Here is a 20,525-nt window from a genome sequence, read left to right on the forward strand (position 1 = left end):
GGTGACCTTATATAAAGAAGAAACATTCTCCTCTGCTGTTACAGTGTTTTCCTGCCGTTGTGTCGGTGATGGAGATTGTGTTTGCAATGGTGCCAGGGCTTGGTGCAAGCAGGCAGAGTCAGTTTGATACCAGGAGACTCTCCCTGAGGGATGTCTCTCAGGCGTGGGTTAAAAGTCCATGACATTGCTGCCACCAGGTGTCTTTGCTGCTGCTACTGCTGCTCTTGGCACAGGGGCTGCTGCCGATGGAGCAGCAGGAAAGTGAGACATCAGAGGAACAGGATTCTTGGTGGGGCTCTGCCCCCTGCGCTGTGGTGGTGAGTCACAGCCTCACCAAAACAGAGACAATGACAGGATAAAATGGGGAGCGGTGCTGGAATCTTTTGGTCACATACGTGGGCTGTAGTTTGCAGATATTTCCCCTTCCCTCTTTGTGCTGAGACAAAGATGAATTTCTTATTTGCTCGAGCTTACTCAAGTACCAAGTTCTTTCAGGATGTGTATAATTGACTTACTCAGACTAAATGGGGACTGATGAAGACTTCTGTCCTCCTTTTGTTTGATCACTTACAGTTTCATTTCCCTCCTTTCCTTCCTCCCACAATCAGTTATCTGTCAGCTTATGTATCATTTGTTTCTTGATTTTTAACATTTGAACAGCATAAGTTGTGTACATTTGCTGTATCGTTTAACTGCAACAATTCCAAGAGAAAGGACAAGAAGCACTTGTATTTTTGAGTTTTTGACAAATTAACTTCATCTTCTAGTGAGTTTTCGATTTAGTTACTAATGTAGTGAATTGAAATGCCAGAAATTAAAACACAGAAGAAGATTATTAAATCAATTATTAAATCAAAATTTAATAATCGAAGATTATTAAATCAATTACCCATTTTCCTTTGCCCTCCACATAACCAGTGGTGAAAAGTTTTGAAGGTAGGTGCTTTTCACCAGAAAACTGACAAGTACTGGGAATAATCCCTCAGTGTTTCACTTAGCTTGACTACCTGTGTACTTTCCTGAAAGTTAAAGCATTTTTAATATCTTGTGTAAGAGGAAGCCTACAGCAAATATTTGCCCTCCATCAGGAACCTTAAAACATGTAAGCTGTTTTAAGCCTGTTCTTTTCTGTTGTGTTAGATACGTATTTTATGCTTATGTTGTCTCTCTTAAGGTTATTTGCATGCTCCATGAAGATTGTCTGTAGCTTATATAAAATTGATTCTTCTTGTGGGGACTTGCCAAGGAGCGAGGTGAAATCATTCTTTCAATAGGCATTCACTTGGCCTTGCACTGCATTTTGCTGCCTGTGAGAAGCTTTGTTGTCTGTCTTTAAATTAAGGTGAGCAGGAAAGTGACTGGAGGGTTCTGGGCTCTCACCAAGAGGAGAACACTGCAGTGCTGGAGAATGAAGAGCAGCAGGGCTGGCGGAGGGTCCAGCCTTGTGAGGAGTGCCTGGGGGAGCTGGAGTTTTCTGGCCTGGAGATGTACTTTTGTAACAGCAGCTGTTCAGCTCTATTTAATCACTTTTTTTGTGTTCAGTCGTTTGTAGAAAGTAGTGATGGAAGGATCTGTGCAGATCTTTGATCAGTTTTTTTGTCTGTTGCTGTGCAGGGATGCATTTTGAACAGCCTCTTTCCCTTCCCTTTTATCTCTCCACCTCTCTGTGTGTCTCTCTTTAATGCTGGAAAGTATTAAGTGGTGTATGTGTTGACACAGAAAAGTAGATGCAGTGCTTGCACACCGAGACTTCCATTTCTAGGCACCAACTGTGTAATGCTGGATGATTTTTAAGCTCAGTGGACTCTTTGTTGATATTTTGTTAATCTAGCTCAATGGTTACTGTGCTCTTTTTTCCTGTGAACTGCTGGATTTTTTCAGGATGAGAGCACTGCAGCCCACAAAGCCTCAGTTCCATTAACGTTGCCGAATATCAGAGCACAGCCTTGCTGGCTTCTCCTCTGATGACCCCTCATTAACCTTGCTTAAAGGCTCGCAAAGCCTTTCTCATGTGCTGCAGAAATGCACACAGAAGAACATTTGTCTGTTCTCTATGCTACTTCTGCCTCCAAATAATAGCCTGGGAGCTGCAGTGTCTTCACTCGCATTTTCAGACATTTGAATGCCTGATAAACTGCTGCTCAGTGTAACCTCAGCACAGATAGATAATTTGCCTTGGTTGTGATTCAGACTATCTATAATTCAACAGCACTTTGAAGTCTCTCATGGCTGTGCATTTACAGATCACATCACTTGAAGACACTTCATTGCTGCTAATTTTTCTAGTGCATGTCTGGATGAAAACTACATACTATAGCTGTGGTCTGTTAACCCTCCCTGCAGACAACCAACCCTCTAACTGCACTAGAGCTGGGTGTCATTTCTGGATCCCGTGGTATGGTAAAAGCTGGTAAAACCTGTCTGTAGGACATGAAGTGTCCAGTCTTTCTCTGTTTCCCCTTTATTGCTTATTTTCCTAATGTTGTGGAAGGTGGAAGAGTTCTAAATTGAGTAGCAGCTCATCCAATGAGTTGTTTTCTTTTCTAAAAAACACAAAACCCAAACAGTTTAAAGTTGACCTATATTGCTTATGAGTCTACTTCTTTGTAGATGGAGATCAGGGGAAGTTTTCTGAGTCTGGTTTGTTCTCATTGAACACCACAGAGCTCAGGGGAGCTCTGGACAGATAGAAATTGCTCAGTAGGCTCAGTGACTGTGTGAGTCTCCCTGTTGAAATTTAAGATAAATTTAGGTGGCAGAAATGTGTTTTCTTTCCTCACTGAGGATGCTGAGTAGATAGCGAGGCTTGGCTGAAGCAAATCAGCAGAGGAATACAGGCATTCTTTGCTGATGAGCTTTGTTTTTTGTGGCTTGGTACAATAGCTAATCTTGGGGGGAAGGGAGCTGTTTTGGTTTGGGGTTTGTTTTTCATTTATATAAGGCATGTAGGTACAGGGGTAGAAAGAGGGCAGTAACAGTGCTGTGTATTTCATGCTGCTGTACATTAAGGAAATTAGTGGAAAAGTAAACCTGTACCTGGTTTGTCATGAATGCCCAAGATCCCTGTTTTACACTGAGGAACATAAACACCTCTGATAACTCCTTCCTGAGCAAAACAAATCCGATGGGAAGGGCCTGGACAAATGGAAACAGCCAAGAGAAAGCCGATTGAATGAGCTGAACAATCGTTTCATTTGCTGCCTGTCTCCTTTCAGGCCCCTGGCACTGCAGAGCCACGAGTTGTGCTGGGAAGCCTTTGCTGTTTGTCCTGGCTTGTCAAAACCATTTCATGTAGGTGGAAAGGAATGAATGAAATGAGCGGAGCAGGCTTGGTGCATCTGTGCTGGTTTGTTCAGAGGGCAGCCCAGGGATGGGGATGTGACACACAGCTCCTCCAGGGGAGCTATCAGTTTAGGAACAACAATGCTGTCCATTTTAGAAGGGACTTCAATCCATTTTAAGAAGCAGGCTCTCCTATAGTTTGACAGCTTTGTATATTTTTAAAAATATTTGGGCTATATCTGCTCAGCATGTGCCAGCTGAGCTGCTACAAGAATGTGATTTGCTGACTTCCAGATTTAGGGCTTTGTCTTGTCTGCCTGAGGTTGCTTATGGTAAAAGAAGATCAGGAAAGGAGAGAGTATGTCCATTTTTAAATTTTATTAGTGGGAATGCCAAAATGATTTGGTCTTTGAAGGACAGGATATCAAGCTGTGTATTATTAACTGTTCTTAAAGTTATTTAAGTTTCCTAGGCTTATGGAAAACTACTTGTGAGTCTTTCTATTTTGTTTAATTTCTGGCTGTTTGATTTAAAAATAAAATTTAAAAAATCAACAAAAACATTAAAATCGTCTAACTAATCTTGTATTTCCAGTGAAACTGGAATGTTAATCTGTGAAACCTATATTTCTGCTTTCAGATAAAAACAGCAAATACCTGTGGAAATAATCCATCTGTGTGCCTATTTAGACCGTTGTCACTTTTGCCCATACTGAGAGCTCAAAGGATGCCAAGACACATTTGGGAAGGGCTCTGTTCCACTCTGTCTCTGTGCAGCCTGGGAGATCTTGCTGTCTAATATTTTTAATTACTCACCCTTTGAAAGTGGACGTGTCATTTTAAATTGTGTGTTGCCCTGCAGGCCAACCGTTTGCAAGCTGCATTAGAATGTAATTCCTACAGTCATTGTGTGTACAGACTTTGTGGGTATAATTGTACAGGAGATTCAGCCTTTTCCTCAATGTTTGGGCTGTGGGTTCTTTTAAAGTCTATTGACAGTTCTGTAACCAGGCATTGGTGCTCCTTTAGGAGGAGAATATGAAACCTGTCAGGGATGAGGGTGTGGGCTGTGTGTCCAGGGAAATGAGGGTAGTAAAGGGTAGTATGCACTGCTGGCCTGAGGAAACAAGTGGCCTCTCTGTCTTTTTCTTCCAGCTCTGTTTAATGTTCCCTTTGCTGCTGCAGTTATGTACTGAAGGGTGCAGGGTTTCCTTGGTTGCAAAAACACTGCTGTGTTCCTGGGTGAAGGTTTTTGGCCTGTGCTTTGTCCAGGCTTGTCCCAGATCACTGGGGCACTGTGACTTTGAAAGCAGAGTTGTTTTACCCAGTCTATTGCAGTGTCTTGGTGGGTTTTAATGCCGGCTCTGGAGGGTTGGGTGTCTGTGCTGAACCTCACAGCTGTGTTTGCAGGAACAGGGATGTGACCAGACAGGGAAATGAGTCCAAATGTGGGGGTCTCTTAGGGGTCTGCTCATTGTAAGGGTGAGGAGCACTTGGTGGTTTCTATTTGGGGATGGCAGTACAGGGGCAGGGAAAACTGAATAAAGCCCCTAAGGGAGATTGGGTTGTGGATTAAAATGAAAATAAAATTAAATATTGGGTTATGTGAATTAAAAAGAGAGTGAAATGAAATACGCTCGACTTGATGTTAAGTGTAGGTCTAAAACTGGTTAACAGTGTTTGTGGTAGATAGCTTGTTAGTGTGTACACAATAAAGGAAATGTAATCCAAATGTGTATCTAAAATCTTGGCTTTGGACGAAAGTGAATGCAGGTGTTCATATGGGCTATTTACAAGTGATAGAAAAGTAATTATTGCAGCCTTTTTTTGTAAATGACCGTATATAGTAGCTGAATTTACAGCTAAATACGGCGGTTTTAAAAGTGGATGATATGGATCAAGTGCAGAGGGTGAGAATGGTGCTTTATTTTCCTGTGAGAAAGATGACATTTGATTGTGGTGTTGGAAGCACTGTTGTGTAGAAGTGTGTGTATGGTGAGCTGAACCTCACTGCTTTTCTGTCTCACAGCAGTTGGAAGCAGTTGACACCAAGGTTTGGAACAGAACTTGTGCTGCCTTGCTCATTATAATGAAAGGGAAACTATTAGATGAGTAAGAGACAGCTGAAATGAGAGTACTAATTGCATATTAAAACCCCTGCAACACCTAAGCAGACATGAATGCAGAGTTGTTGGTAGAGTGTTTCTGCAAATGTTACATCAAAACTTGTGCAGGTATGCTTATGAAAGAATGGGCAGAGGTGCTAATGCTGATTTCTGCAGAGCGGAGTGGTTGTAGGATTGAATGGGTTTTGATGTCTGTAGATTAAATTAGTCATACATGAGGATTTTGCATTTTCCTAAGAATTGTAAAGATGAGTGACGTTCATAGACACCAGTAGGAAACTGATCCCTGAGGTGATTGCAAACCTGTTTTCAGACTTTTAGCCAGGGAAATTGTATACTTCTGAAAATTGGAGCTTCAGCTGAAAAAGAAGTTTGTCCATGCCTGAAGATACTCTGTGAACTTTTTAGAAAAAGTTGATGATCTTAGTGAATGTAGGATGGTTTAGGTATTACATGGCTGAATTGTATTGAGAAAACACATGACCTGTAAACAAAGGAAGAGGAATTGCTCTCTGGAGGACAGTGGGAGTGTAAGTAAATCCTTCCTTTTCACTGCCTCCTTTTAATGGAAAAGACAATGTGAGAGCAAGTGACTTAAAATTATTACTCAGATCTGACAGATACGTCTTTGGTTATTGCTAAATACCTGTGAGAAACAATGCTTCTGAAATTCTTGGCTATAAGTATATCCTGAAATATCTGATTTTTTTTTTTTTTTTTTTTTGATGCAAACTGCACATGGACCCAGTTTGTGTCAGTGAGTGTGGTGTGAGCAGTGCACCGTTCATGTGTTGGTAAACTGAGAGCCCTCCCTGGCACAGGGAGATGTCTCCTCTTTGGGATGGGCTGCTCCCAGCCTTGGTGATTGTTGGTAGGTGACACAGCTGTGTTGTCCAGGAATGCTGTTTTCTGTTCTGTCTCTGGCCAGAAGAGGTTTCTGTCTCCCCTGGGAGTTGTGTTTTTGGTTTTGTTGACATGAGATTTCAGGAAACTTGCTCAATCTGCTTTTAATCAAAGAAAACCTAATTCATTCACTTGATGGTCTGCAGCTCCAGGAACACAGTGTATGTTAACAGAGGTTTGATCTATGGGTGGCTAATCCCATCTGTTCCCAGGGCTCTGGACACACATCTAGGAATAATGACAGGTTGTTGTTATGTACAGCATGAGAGGGAGGTGCTGTAAATGGTCTGATTTCATTCTCAAACACTGAAGTTCAAGACATTATGTCCCATTTATTAAGAGTAAAGCAGGAGGGAGCAGAAAGAGGAGTTAATCTACAGACTTGCAGTTCTTAACCCTGACAGCAATAGAATTATAAAGAACAATGTATTATAAAAAGACTGTAATAAAATGTGTTCAAGACAGAATGTTTAAAGGTAATTGCAAACCAAATGGCATTTAAGACATTTGATTCTTGTGTGTGCCTGGCTGTTTTCAAATTGCTGCCTCTCAGTAAGAAAATAAAGCAAAACTTTCTGATGCATTTTTTTTCTTTTTAATTAGGATCGGAAGCTGTCCAAGTCAGAGCGACAAAGATTTAAAGAGGAAGCTGGGATGCTGAAAGGGCTTCAGCATCCCAACATTGTCAGGTTCTATGATTCCTGGGAGTCTACAGTCAAAGGAAAAAAGTGTATTGTTCTTGTGACAGAGCTCATGACGTCTGGAACATTAAAAACGTAAGTAAATGAAGGCAAGTCACGGCATTTCAGTTTGGTTAGCACAACACCAGAGCACTAGAAATAGATGATATTTAGAGTAGATGAGAGCAGAGCCCTTTTGCTGAGGGATAACCTCCTGTAGGAACATTCTTGTTTAAGAGGAGCATTACTAGCATTGCAGGTATGGTAGAAAGGATTTTAAGTTGCAAGCTTGTCACTTCTTAATTGTGATGGCCCAGTAAGCACATGCACAACACTTTTGGGTTTTAAGAGCTCAGGAATGCAATACTCAGTTTTCACTTCTCAGAATTTCATTTTTTTTTCCTCCATCTTCTTTCCATTTAGGATGAGCTAGTTGATAAAGTTAATAGCTCAAATTAATTCACCTCTTTTTGGGAGGTTTTGGGTGTTACAATACAAATAACATGTCAAAAGAAAAGAAAATTCAACTTGCTGAAGTTCCAGATAAAAATCCTGCAACTTGGACTTGTCAGGCAGCCGAGTGCCCCCGGGGGCTGTGCTGGAGGCCGAGTTAAATCAGAGCTGGAGCTGCTGCGAGGGCCTCTAGTGGTGTGTGGGGCTGCCGGGGGCTGGGATAACATCACTGTCCCTGGGCTGGGATAACAGGGCTCTGCTGCTCCCTGGGAGCTTCACCCAGCCCAGCCACCATCCTGCCACCATCCCTGGGCTGGGATAACAGGGCTCTGCTCCTCCCTGGGAGCTTCACCCAGCCCAGCCACCATCCTGCCACCATCCCTGTGCTGGGAATAACACTGCCAGCTCTGCTCCTCTCTGGGGGTGTGTCCTGAGCTCCAGCCACCATCCATCCCTGTGCTGGGGAAACTCTGCCAGCTCTGCAATAATGGGGCTCTGCTCCTCCTTGGGAGCGTGTCCTGAGCACCAGCCACCATCCATCCCTGTAATGGGAATAACAGAGCTCTGCTCCTCTCTGGGAGCATGTCCTGAGCTCCAGCCCCTATCCCTGTGCTGGGAATAATGGGGCTCTGCTCCTCTCTGGGAGTGTGTCCTGAGCTCCAGCCACTATCCCTGTGCTGGGGAAACTCTGCCAGCTCTGCAATAATGGGGCTCTGCATCCCTCACTTTGTTCAGTGCCTGTTTCACTCTTGGAGAGGCATTCACACCCTCCATGTGGAAGCAGGCTGAGGGAGCTGGAAACAGCCCTCTCTGTGCCTTCTCTTTGGTTGGAACAGCCTGTGAATGTCTTGTGGTTTTTTACTGTGCTTATTGACAGCTACAAATGGACATTCTTAAAGGAGGAAAATGGCTCTTTGGGAGTCTGGGCTGCAGTTACAGGGAAGTGTTTGTCTCTTGAAGTAGGACAGGATGGCAAAGGATACGACAATATTCTTTAGCTGTATGTTCAGTGGAGACATTTCTCAGGTTGTTTAAAGTATTTCAGATAAAATAATAGATCTGCTGCCTCATGTGCTGTTTTCAGCAAGTAATAAGTGAATGGTTTTGCAGCTCTGTACAAGATGCCTTTAAATAAAGTTACCTAATTTTCTGCTAAATGTGTAGTGCCAAATTTTTTTCTGCCTTTTTTACTTCTTTATCCCTTTTACAGCTTTTAATATTTGGATTGGCTTATGTGGTGTCATAAGCAAGATAATGAAGTAATAATAGACAATTATAAAGTAGGGTGTTAGTAGGAAGAAATACCCCAGATTTTCTGTCTGTGGGATTATTTTGTACCTTGAAATAAGGAAGTCTTTTTATTTAATCCAGAAAAAAGTAATAGGCTCTTTAATTGAAGATCTTTTAAACTGTAGAGTTCTGGCAAGGGTTTTCCCCACTCTTACATAGCTGGTGTTTTAATTGAGATTAAGTTTATTCTAGTCCATTCTATTCACTTGAGACTTGACAGGTAAACTGTAGGGGAGATTTCTGGTGTGCCTTAATTAAGTATTTCCTCTGTGTGTGGCATATTACAATGTACACTTATATTTGGATATGTGTGACTATTACTTCCATATCTTTTTTTCAGTATGTTTACCTTACCTCCATTTGATAGCAGTGATACCTGTCTTGTCTTGGTACTTGGGACATAGACATCCTTGTCACTGGGTGTAAAAAAGTGAACAGAATACAAGTGTGATGATATCTTAAAGGAAATTCTCTCTTTTTTTAAGTGAGGATTCCTATAGCTCCTTGAGCTCTGTGTAATTGTAATTACAGAAGCTTAGACTGGAACCCTCCTGAGGTCTCTTCAAGCCCAAGTTATTCTATGATAGTAGGAAAAGTGAAAACATAGTTTATTTTTGTTGCCTATATGTGCTTCCATTTTAAATTGTTTTCTGCATTAGGTGACGTGTGAGTTAATTCAGGACAGTGTTACAGAACAACAGCCACACTGCACGGTGCTGGTGATGGCTGGATCCAGGTTCCTCAGCAGTGAGAGGCTGGCAGGGGACTCACATATTTGTAACCAAGAATGTCATTAGGGATCCCAGATGCTGAACTGAAGTGCCCCTGCCATGTGATCTTTGGACCAGGCTCAAGAGAGATGAATAAGGGTTGTGTCAATAGCCAGAATTCAAGTGGGAGCTGATGCGGTTCAGAACCTCCTTCAGTTTGCCTCTTTCCTCGGCTTGGCTTTTTCCCTGCCTTTCTTTACATTCTGAGACCTGATTTCCTCTGGAACTGTCTCAATTGCTTTTACAGATTTGTTTTCACAGCAAGATCGTTGCTTATTTTGAACTGGAGAAATTAAAGTAAAAGGGATGAACACACTGAATTTCTGTGTTGGAGTTGATTGAAGTGATTTCATCAGGACTGTATCTCCTGACTAAGGGGACCTGCAGGAGAGACTGACCACTACCACAGAATAATTGAACACAAGTTGCTTTTAGTTTAAGGTTGTAGTTGCTGGACTCCGTGCTGGTCACAGAATTCACTAGCAGTCTTGCTGTAGTGTGGAACTGGCCTTTATCTGAGACTCTGGCTGGGTAACATTGCCCAAACAAGAATGAAGTCCTTGCTCTGCAGAGCAGGCCAGGTCCTTTCTCTGCAGGTATCCCAGCCCCTACTTTTTCAGAAGGAACAAAACAGCTCTTCACTTTAATTGTGTTACCCAAAGAGGTTGAGAGAAAACCCTTCTGGGAGGCACCTGAAAACTGTCAGAGGTTATTCACCTTGTGGCATCTCTAATCTGCTGAAGTTAAGGAGTGGAATAAGATCTTACTCTTAGGTCATGCACACTGAAAAAATATTTTTGGTATGGAATTTGACTCTTGTGTCACAGGGTTTCAAGGAGTGGCAAAGACAGAACAGTTAAGGTTGGGTCACATTTTAGCTGCAAAGGGATGCAGAGTTATGTATGAACTCTTCCACCTCAGTTATTTGTCAGAGCCTTTTCAAAGATTTCTCTGCCCTGTCTGTATCTGTCCATAGTTTTGAAGTAATGAGTTGGTTTCAGGTGATCAAACCCTGTCCTGCACCAGGGAGGGGATCTCTAAGCATTTCTAATTTACTTGATAACTCTGCAGGTAAATTTGAAGCAGATTTAAAATGTAATATGGAAACCTTGAACAGAGTGCTTGGACTACTCTTGTAAATGAGGGAATAATGATTTCAGAGCTCTTGCAGTTTTCCACAGCTCTGTGCTTTCTTGTTATTAACATTTTGGATCTAGTGACCCACCTCCCCACCCAGTTATAATTAATCAAGGTAGAGGTTGTAAGTGCTTAAGAGTTAAATAGATAAAGAACTGTAATTGATGAGCCTTGAATTATTGGTCATTAAAGCAGTGCCTTGAAATTTAGCATTCCAACTGTCTAATTACTGTAGAATGATTTTGTATGCAGAGGAGTTACCAGCTATGTGCACCAAGCTTTCACATTTTGTTTCATCATTATAGTCCACTGGCTAGAAGAAAGGGGATAGGTTTTGTTAAAGGGAATTATCTTTAGCTCCTCTGAAGTCCTGAAACACCCAGGTAGATTTTAAAATAGAAGTTTAAATTTATACATGTCTTTAATGACTATTTCTTTACTTCCCAACACCAAAAGGTATAGTTTAATCTACTGTTTGTAAGTAGGATCTGGTTAACCTATTGTTACCTTTTTCCTTAGGTATTTGAAAAGATTTAAAGTGATGAAAATTAAAGTTCTGCGGAGCTGGTGCCGTCAGATCCTGAAAGGTTTACAGTTTCTGCACACACGCACTCCTCCCATCATTCACAGAGACTTGAAATGTGACAACATCTTCATCACTGGCCCCACTGGATCAGTCAAGATTGGAGACCTGGGTCTGGCAACCCTGAAACGAGCCTCTTTTGCCAAAAGTGTGATAGGTAAGCCTCTCCTGTTCTGGAGGCTGCTGAGCCAGTCTGCCTCCTTGCAGACTTGAGTGTTTAAGAACTGTCCTAAAAAACTTACAAAGGTACATGGCCAGAGCCTGAAAATATGTGGGCTTTGTCTCCTGGTTGCTGAGGTCCTTCTGTGTTCTTAATGCAAAGACATGTTGGAATTTTGGATGTGCTTTTGATATTTCTATATTAACATTAGCTATGTCAGAATATAGAGTTCTTGTCCTGCCCAACGATCTACTGCAACATTGTTGATAAAACCACTCTTCACTACATATAAATCTTACCTTTGATGTGGAGCTGCTTCAGGAAATGTACAAATGCATTTTGGTGACCAAATAACATTTTGATATTTAGTGTAGCATTAGTTCATACAGCCAAATTTTTTTTTATTGTCACCAGGGATTAATATTGAATCTCTTGCAGCTGGTGAGTGATCAGAAACTGAGCTATACCAAAGAAAGTCAATATTATATATATCTATTTAAGCAATAACACAGACTGTGGTATAATACCTTTCTCAGGGACCCTGTAGAATGTGGATTTGTGTGAGTTAGGAGGGTGCATTGGGAAATACTGCTTTATTCTGGCTCTGTCCCTCTGTATCCATTCATAACCTTCCTCAGAAATTGGTTTGGTGCAACTAGTGTAATCTTCCTTGTGAATTTTTGAAAGAATTGGTTTTATCAGCTTTGTTTTTATAGTTGGGTGGATAGACTGCAGGGAATGAAGTTTCTTTTGCTCTCAGTATTTAGAGCTTGCTAAAATTCAGCATTACTCAACAGTCCTGTGCCAGATTCCTAGCTGGGATCATTGGTGTATACCTGTAAATTTTCTTGCAAGCTGTCGCTGAAATATTTCCTGCTTCATAACCAGGTCAAAGTATTAATAGGGAAGAAAAGAATGGTGTTAAAAAACATAATTTCTTAAACGTATTTGTCATATCTTCAAATTTATCACTGGAAAATTACCATCTGTTACACAGTTATCTGTTAATGATTAGCCTTTGGATAAATGACTGCAATTAAATTCTTTTTGGTTTAGCGTGGTGAAAACAAGCAATGGGCTGTAGAATGATCTGTAAATTGTCTGGAATCTGGTGTCTGCAGGAAATAATTCTGTGCTTAAATTTACAAAAAGCAAACTCACATCTCTGGCTTAAAATAAATCTGATCATACAATGCAGTCCCTTTGTTTGCAGAGGGATCTGTGATGCTTCACTGGGCAATCATTTTCTGCACACTATTTAAATGGGACTTGTTGAATCTCACGCTCTATGCCTGTAACTCAATCTCTCTGTATTTCTGAGTATTTTTGACTGTAGGATGTCCCTCACTAATGCCTGTATCTGCAGTAGGCCTATAAATATACTGCAGGTGGGAAGGTAAGTATGTGAAGAAAAGGGCTCTGGTGAGTGGCCTTTGCAGAAAATTACCTTTTATCCTCTTTTCACGGAGATTTATATTTGTGACAACAGAGCTTTTCATTGCAAGGCCTTCCCCAAACCATTCTACTTGAGCAAGTAGATGGAGAGCACCAGTCAGAGACTAGCTGTGGGCTCTTACCAGTACTACTTCTTTTGCAGCAGAGGGCAGTCAGGTAACCTCTGAAACAAGGTTTAATGTGCCTCTTTTCTTACAGGGGGAAAAGGTAAGTGCCTTAACTCTCCTTAGTATTTGGTTTGCAGCCTATGGCTAGTCTGCAGTTCCTCCCTCTTCTCATCCCCTCCCCTCCCGTTTGGTTTCAGGCTAATCCAGTCTGTTCTGATATTTGTACCAACTAACATACCCAAACCAGGGATGGCATCAGATCTCACAGGCCACTGTTATCCCATAAAGGCCTTGCAATGGAAGGCTCACAAAGTGCATTGGTGCAACAGAGTCACTAAGGGTCTCCTCCCTCTTCTTTTTGCCTCCACTTTCTCTTGTCTCACAGGTCTGCCCAGCCGCTTGTCCCTGCGGTGAGTAACGCCAGCAGCCTCTGCTCCTTTGAGACATTTAGAGTCTGAATCGTTCTTTTAATTTAAGGTACCCCAGAGTTCATGGCCCCCGAGATGTATGAGGAGAAATATGATGAGTCCGTTGATGTGTATGCTTTTGGGATGTGTATGCTAGAGATGGCCACGTCTGAGTACCCTTATTCCGAGTGCCAAAATGCCGCGCAGATCTACCGCCGAGTGACCAGTGTAAGTCCTGCCCTCTGCCCAGCCCAGGAGTGCAGCTGGCAGCACCTCTGTGTGTGTGTGGGGGGAGAAACAGCTCAAAGGAGCTGATTTTGGGATGAGGGCAAAGTTACGGGCTGGTTGAATTCAGGGAACATCTGTCAGAAGCTTGTAAAAGATGTGAATGGAAATAAAATTTTGCATGTGTTCATACTGTTCTTTCAGTATATAAGTAGGCATTATATGAGGTTTAAAAAGATGTGAAGAGAGCAGCCCCCCCAAACCACAGAACATAATGCACTAGAATAATACCAGATTATTTTCTAAGCCACTTGGGGGATGGTGGAAGTAGTTCTGTCTTGAAGAGGAGCTGGTAACCTTGTTCCCTGCAATAAAGCTGGATAACAGATTGGAGCACTGGCTTAGTGCCTGCCAGTTACCTAGAGTGATTTTAATAGTTTATTGAATTCTGAGTGGCCCTTAGCTCCTGTGTTTTGGGGCACTTGTTATAATGCTGAAGTGGAAACACTTGATAAAATAGCAGGAAGCTTTTCCAGCCTGGTAAGTACTGGGCAAGTGCAGTGGTGGGGGCATTGTGGGGAAAACAAACACGCCTGAGAAACCAATTGAGAGATCAGAGCTGCCCCATCTGACCAGACAGGGGAACATGCAGACCCTGAGTGTAGGAGGCAGGACTGCAGTGCTGAAATGTGCACTCTGGGGTGGTTAGATTTAATCTGTGATATCTGAGATGTTGTGAAGACTCTACCAGTGCAGTGGAACAAATACGTTCCACCTTGTGACCTAAGCATTCAGACAGGAGAGTGAGGTGGCTGCTTGGGGAAATGGAAACTTGCATTGGATTTCTCAGAATACCTGTGCACATGTGCAAAGGAGGAAAAAAAATACCAGACTTACCTCTTTGTCCATAGGCAAATTAATTTCTGTTAGGTTTTTTGTGCATATTATCTCAGAGAAGTTGCAGATTTAATAAACAGCTTGCCTAGCTTTGGAAAAATAGAATACACTCTTATTCCTGATGCCTCACGCTGCAAAAGACAGATATAACTTGACTTAGAGCTGGAGAAGAGTCTTCATGTCAGAAGCTATAAATTCTGAAAAGAGGCTTAGTGAAATCAGACTATCCCTTTTTTTCAGGGAAATATTGGAGGGGCACAGAAGAAGGAAAAAAGAAGGCATAAGTGGTCACTTCGGTTTTTTGCACAGCTGTTAGAATAAGTTTTTATATATGTATATATAAATGCAGAGTTGTTGCTCTTTGGGGTTTTTTTTAATTTTTTTTTTTTTTTTTTTTTTTTTTTTTTTTTTTTTTTTTTTGTGGGTTTTTTTTGTTGGTTGGTTATTTGTAGTTTTTTTGCATGTTGGCAGACTTACCTGTAATTTTTTAAGTAGAGTTTAAGAACTAGGCTAAAGTCTAGTCCTTACTCTGTGTGCAGCATAACCTGACCTGGGATCAATGAAAGAAAGCCGTGTATCTTACTGGAACAGGAACAGTGTCAGTGGTACCTTTACTGTGCTCATGGGTGTGTCTTGGACAGAGCCAGAGCAGCCACATTTGGGTTGTTACATTCCCTGATGTAACTGCCCTGCCTGTTCCTTAGGCAGTGCCAGTTAGTGACAGTCAGCTCTGGAGACAATGCAGGCCTGGAAATCCCCAGGTCTCACAGAGCTGTCTTTTCCCTGGGCTTTGAAGTACATAACTGGGAAGTTTTGCAGGGACCTGTAGCAGAACAAGTCACCAGAGTTCCACTTACCTCTTGTTTCTTGGTGCTCCTTTCTCCCCATTGCTCTTGGCTGATGGTGGAAATTCCAGGTGGATGAGAAACACTGGCAGTGTTTTGGTCTGTCCAACACCACCTTCTCTTCTGCTCTGCTGAAGGTTCTCAATCACATTTATTGGTTGATTTTTTTTCCCAACTATTTAACTCACTGCTCGAGGGCTCTTGAGATACACTTTGATATGAAATCCAGCAAATCTTGTTTTCTTTCAGAAGGAGCAAAGGACAGAAAGGTAAAGAAAGTGAAATGTACATTTGTGTGCTTGGAAAGGCTTGTGTGCTTTGGTATATTTGAGGTTGTTTATTTCAGTGTAGTTGCAAAGCAGTTTGTTCAAAACAAAACCAACCAGAAACAAAATGTGAAGAATTTTCAAGGAAGGCTTTCAGTGAAGGGAAGGCAACATAATCTGGAAATAAAGCACAATCCTGTCTTAATTACTAATGGGGATTTGGTGCTCTGTAATGTGGAAAGAGACTCATGTTATGAAAGTGAAATAAAATACTCCTGGCATTCTTTTACCAGTCTATGAAAGCTCTGTAAGCCAATGTGAAAAAGAGCCAGGTAGTTCTAGATTTAGAAGATTATTTAGAAATTTTAGAAGTTTAGACCATGTGTGCAGTTGTGAGTGAGGGGTGAACCATTTGCGAAATGCAATATTTGAAAGGACAGTGTGTGAACTCTCAGTAACAGAGTGGAGGCAGAAAACTCCCTCCTGCAGAGGTGACTGCAGCACTACTTACCAGCACACCTCCTTCTGATGGATGTGGGAAGGTGGGTGTGTCTGTGGAAGGTGTTTGGCATCTCCATTTCAGCCCCTTCATTGCTGCTTCCCTGGACATGTTTAAGGATGTTTTGAGGTAGCAGCTACAGTCCTGCTGGGCCTTAAGTGGAAAGGATTATTTTATCTAGATGGATACAGAGAGCAGAATGAAGGACAATAGGAAAGGTCTGCTGTGAAAGTCAGGAAAGGTTGTACCATGTTGGAGCTTAAAACCCACTGAAGCCCCAAAGGCAATAAAATCAAAATGTGCAGCCACTCACTGCAGACCATCTGTATTTAAATGAATTAATTTCCCTCCCCTTCTTTGCAGGAACTATTAGGCTTAGTAAAAAGCAGAGTTGCTCATTATCCTAAATCCTTGCTATTGCTTAGGACAGAATCCTGTAAAAGGTGTCCTAATGCCCAGTGTGTTCTCTCAGAACCTCCTGGTAATTCCAGCTTACATTCCCTCCTCATTCTGGCTGTGCATTGGTCTCCTTTGTAGGGGACCTTCAGCTGTGCTGTATTTTGACCTGACACCTTTTGTGATAAGGATGTCTGCAGCTGATGCCCAGATACTGCAGCTCTGCACTATTGCTCACACTGCTGGTCCTGTTCTGCTTCTTTGGCTCAGGGTTTTCCTCATGGTTGGAAGCAGTTTTTTGTTAAATAATACACCTTGGCAAGCACAGATCTAGAACTGGGATCTAAAGGCTGAAGTTCCTTTCACAGATGAGACATTTTTTGGCCAAGGCAGTAATTGTTGCTTCACATCTTGGACAACAGCATTGCTGCATGAGGCTGCTGTTCCTGAGGGGCTTGTTTATACTTGTCTGCATTGTCTCACTGAGGAGTCCCTGTGTTTCCTTAAAACACTCCTAGGATAAAGTTTCTGAATTTTCTCTGGCCCAAGAAACAAAAGTGCAATTAAATTGTTATTTAGAAGAGTTCTCGTAACAGAGTAATCTGGGTATATACCTGGCTTAACAAACACAACTGGGCAGAATTTGTAGGGCTCAAGGTGTTAAGCTGAACTCTGTTTTACCATTGTGATAAGGAAAGCAGCAGTTTGACACACAATATTGACCTGTGTTGGTGTTTGCACCCTTCAGCATCCTCAGCCTAGACCCTTTCACCAGCAGTTTCTTTAGCAAGGAGAGAGATCTGCATGGCTGGTCACTCAACATAAAGGAACCTGCCCATGCTCTTTGTTTTCATTAAATCATAGTATTGCAATTTTGTCTCAAAACCCTGTTTTCTCTATTGGAGCCCTCCTCTGCTGTTCTTTGGAAATGGTTCCAAATAAACTGTAGTTAGTGCTCAAAAAGAAATTGCAGCTCTTTGGATTTTAACCTTCCTGTGTGATGGGGAAATCCCTGAGGTGTGAGCACTGTCTCCTCAGCTGGGACTGAGTGTGTCCAGTGAGCACCTACTGATGCTACTTGGCTTCAGAAAAGAAATAATCTCAGCCTGCAATGAGTGGATAACAAGCTGCACTATTGTTGAAGTACCTTTTCCTGCTCCTTTGGTTTATTTTTTCTCCTCTGCCCTCTTGTGCAAGCACAGCTATCTGTGTGGTATACTACTAGATTAGGGAATGAATCCCCATTGTTTTTTGGTTTTTTGGGGTTTTTTTACAATTCTGCTCTGTATCCAAGTACTGCGGAGAATTGCAATGCAAAATGAAATCAAGATACATAATTCTGTTACGTACTTGCTTGCATAAAAAAATAACAACAACAACAAAAAAGAGTATAAGATCTTGGTGAAATTCAGGAGGGTTTCCCTGTCTGACTTTGTTCTGCTCAGGAGACTGGCATGTTTTCCTTGACCTGTTCCATGCATATTGCTATTTGTCACAGGAGATATTTAAAATTGGCTACACGTGCATTTAAATGGAAAAAGAGATATTTATAGAACAGACATCTAAAGTATGATTTCTTAATTTAGTCTGTTTGGGAATCAATGCAGTGAGGACATAACTAACTGCAGTAACTTCAGCTGCTTTGCTGCACCGTGGAAACCCAAGCTGTTTTCTCAGAATCTGGATCTCAAATACTTGGATGTCCCAAGGATTAAATTTCCTAGGTGATTGACTGGTCCCAGGACTAGTAAAAAGACAAAATTTTTGTTATGCAGATTTTTCTCCTTGCATCTCTGCCACTAACATAAAAATCCAAATATGATCATTGCAAAAGAGTTAATAAAACCATCCTCAGTTTCAAATGTACTAATCATTTGAGTCTGAGCAGAAAAGTCCCCTTTTTCTCTCTCCCCCTCCCATCATGCAAACTTACCTTTTAAGTTTCCTGATGCACTTGTGCTCTGTACTTGATTTTCTCCACGCTTCCTTTGACAAAGTGAAGTTTTGTATTTGTCTTTTCTTTCACCAAAATCCAGTCCAGTCTCTTCTCTCTAAGCAAATCTCTGTTGTCTGAGCTGGCCTTAAGATGAGAAGGGGAGAAAAAAGGCATTTTGCATTTTGACTTTAAAAAAAAGGTTGTCCTATGCTAAAATGTTCCACAGCAGGCAGAACATTTTTCTTCTGTGCTCTCCAGAGCTTAAAAAAGGGCCTGAGGGAACAAGGCACATAATGAGTAACCTGGCCAGGCAGTGTCTAACTGGTTTAAAACTCCTTCATCTCCCTGACTGGAGGGAACTGGAACTCACTGGTTATGGTGAAGGTCATTCAAACAGGGCAGTTACAAAGTGCTGTAGTTTGGGCAGTGGAGATAAAATGAGTCTTTTCTTTAGTGTCTCAAAAGTCAGGCATCATAACTGTCTAGAGCAGACATCTGTGTCTGCTTCATTTTCCCTGGAGATTCAGTGAGCAAAGTATCCCAGCTCTTATTTTCTTCTTCCTGAGGGGTCTTAAGTAGCAAATAAAAAATGTTAAACCTTTAGACATATGATTAATTTTACTTGGCAATGCTTAGTGAGTGATGATTAATTTCCTCTTCTACTTCCTGGAAGCAATATCTAACATTTTTTAGGCATGAATAAAACTGTTTTCTTTGCCTTGAATGGCTTGGTTTCTTGACCTGGTTTAAATAGATAAACAGATATCTTTCCTATCAGCCTTTCTGGTGGAAAAAGCATTGGGAAAAAAAAAATCAGTGGAAAAGTAGGGGAGGAGTCCCTCCAACAGAGAGGGTGATCTTCTGTCAAAGCTGGTAGTGAAAGGCCACAAACCTTCAACCAGGCACAGGAAACATTTAATTGTTAGAAAAGGTAAACTCTTGTATTCCTTCAAAGAAGAGACTTCTGGCAGTAAAGTGTGAAATGTAAACAAGAATTGCACATCGTGTGTGATTCCCTTGCCTCACACCGACTGAACTAAAGAAGGTTTAAACTTGTAGCACTTGTCTCTTGTAGCCTCTTGTTCAGCTCAGTCTGTGCTGTAAGAGCTTTGAGAGTGCAGAATCTTCCTGGGGGGGGATTCAGGCACTGACTCACCAATTCAGAAATACATAGCCTTGAAAATGGAAGGTGGGAATTCAAGGATTTGGAGCATTAATATCTTAAGCAGCCTTGGATGTTACTTTAGGAGTTCTCTTTAACAAGGTATAATGATCCAAGTAAGGAAAAGCAGTGCTCAGCTTGAGTCCGTAGGTCAGGCAGCAGAATTGGTGAAGGACTGGAGCATTTCTCTTACCAGGACAGGCTGGGGGAGCTGAGCCTGTTGAGCCTTGAGAAGAGACAAAGGAGAGGAGGGGACATCACCAGTGTCAGTGTCTGCAGGGAGGCCAGAGCATGCAGCCAGGTCTGGGGGGGCCAGGCAGTGGCACAGGAGGACAGACACTGGTGCAGCTCCAGCTGAACAGGAGGAAGAATTCCTTTCCTGTGCAGTGATCATGCCCTGAACAGATTGTGCAGAGGCTGTGGAGTCTCCCTCCCTGGGGATATTCAGACCCCTCTGGGGGTAATGCTGGGCCAGGTGCTCTGGCGTGACCTCTGTCCTCCCTTCCAGCCTCCCCCAGGCTGGGATGGTTTGCACAGCTAAGGGTACCTGAGTTTGGAGAGAAAAGGCCTATTCTGCTGAATTATTTCCTAAAAGTAGCTCACTGTTCAGCATCAAAAGCTTTAAGATTACAGCTAAATTTTTTTTTTGTCAACATTGATGTGAAACAAGCTTGATTTGAAGTAAAGGGAGTTGTTTCTTTCTTTGCTCAGTGATGAGCCTGGATTGTGTCTTTTGGCAGTTTTGAACAGGATATGATTTTAAGATGATCAGGAATTAAAAGGAGTGGAGGATTGTGAGCATTGGTTGAGTTGCATAAAATCAAGTGTAATTTAAGTTCTGAAATGTAGTAGTAATGTGGAGTTTCTAAATGTATTTTTAGAAACCTAAGTAAGTTCACAGAATATGGGCTGAACAATGTATCTTTAAAAATTTGACAAGTTTTAAA

General features: G+C 41.8%; 1 protein-coding gene and 1 long non-coding RNA gene across 6 annotated transcripts in view; one reads left to right on the forward strand and one right to left on the reverse strand.

Annotated features, from left to right (window-relative positions):
- The window catches only part of WNK1 (WNK lysine deficient protein kinase 1), a gene marked incomplete at its 5' end in the record, with an annotated part of 95,421 nt that overhangs the window by 25,672 nt on the left and 49,224 nt on the right, over nt 1-20,525 (forward strand). For all 4 annotated transcript variants that reach the window (XM_083859345.1, XM_083859346.1, XM_083859347.1 and 1 more), the window contains 3 exons: nt 6,914-7,086; nt 11,160-11,380; nt 13,423-13,580. In XM_083859345.1, the coding sequence (XP_083715471.1) occupies nt 6,914-7,086; nt 11,160-11,380; nt 13,423-13,580 (552 nt within the window). The remainder of the gene's footprint in view (nt 1-6,913; nt 7,087-11,159; nt 11,381-13,422; nt 13,581-20,525) is intronic.
- On the reverse strand, nt 6,982-18,689 carry LOC310908383. 2 transcript variants are annotated; one of them, XR_014589845.1, is made up of 4 exons: nt 18,414-18,689; nt 16,097-16,237; nt 8,002-9,786; nt 6,982-7,913 (listed from the first exon to the last, which is right to left on the reverse strand). It is a non-coding gene; the product is annotated as an uncharacterized lncRNA (long non-coding RNA). The 2 variants fall into 2 exon arrangements; XR_014589846.1 differs by lacking the exon at nt 6,982-7,913 and having other exon boundaries at nt 7,934-9,786.

Source organism: Zosterops lateralis, assembly GCF_965231275.1.
Source record: "Zosterops lateralis genome assembly, chromosome: 4".
Lineage (NCBI taxonomy): Eukaryota > Metazoa > Chordata > Aves > Passeriformes > Zosteropidae > Zosterops > Zosterops lateralis.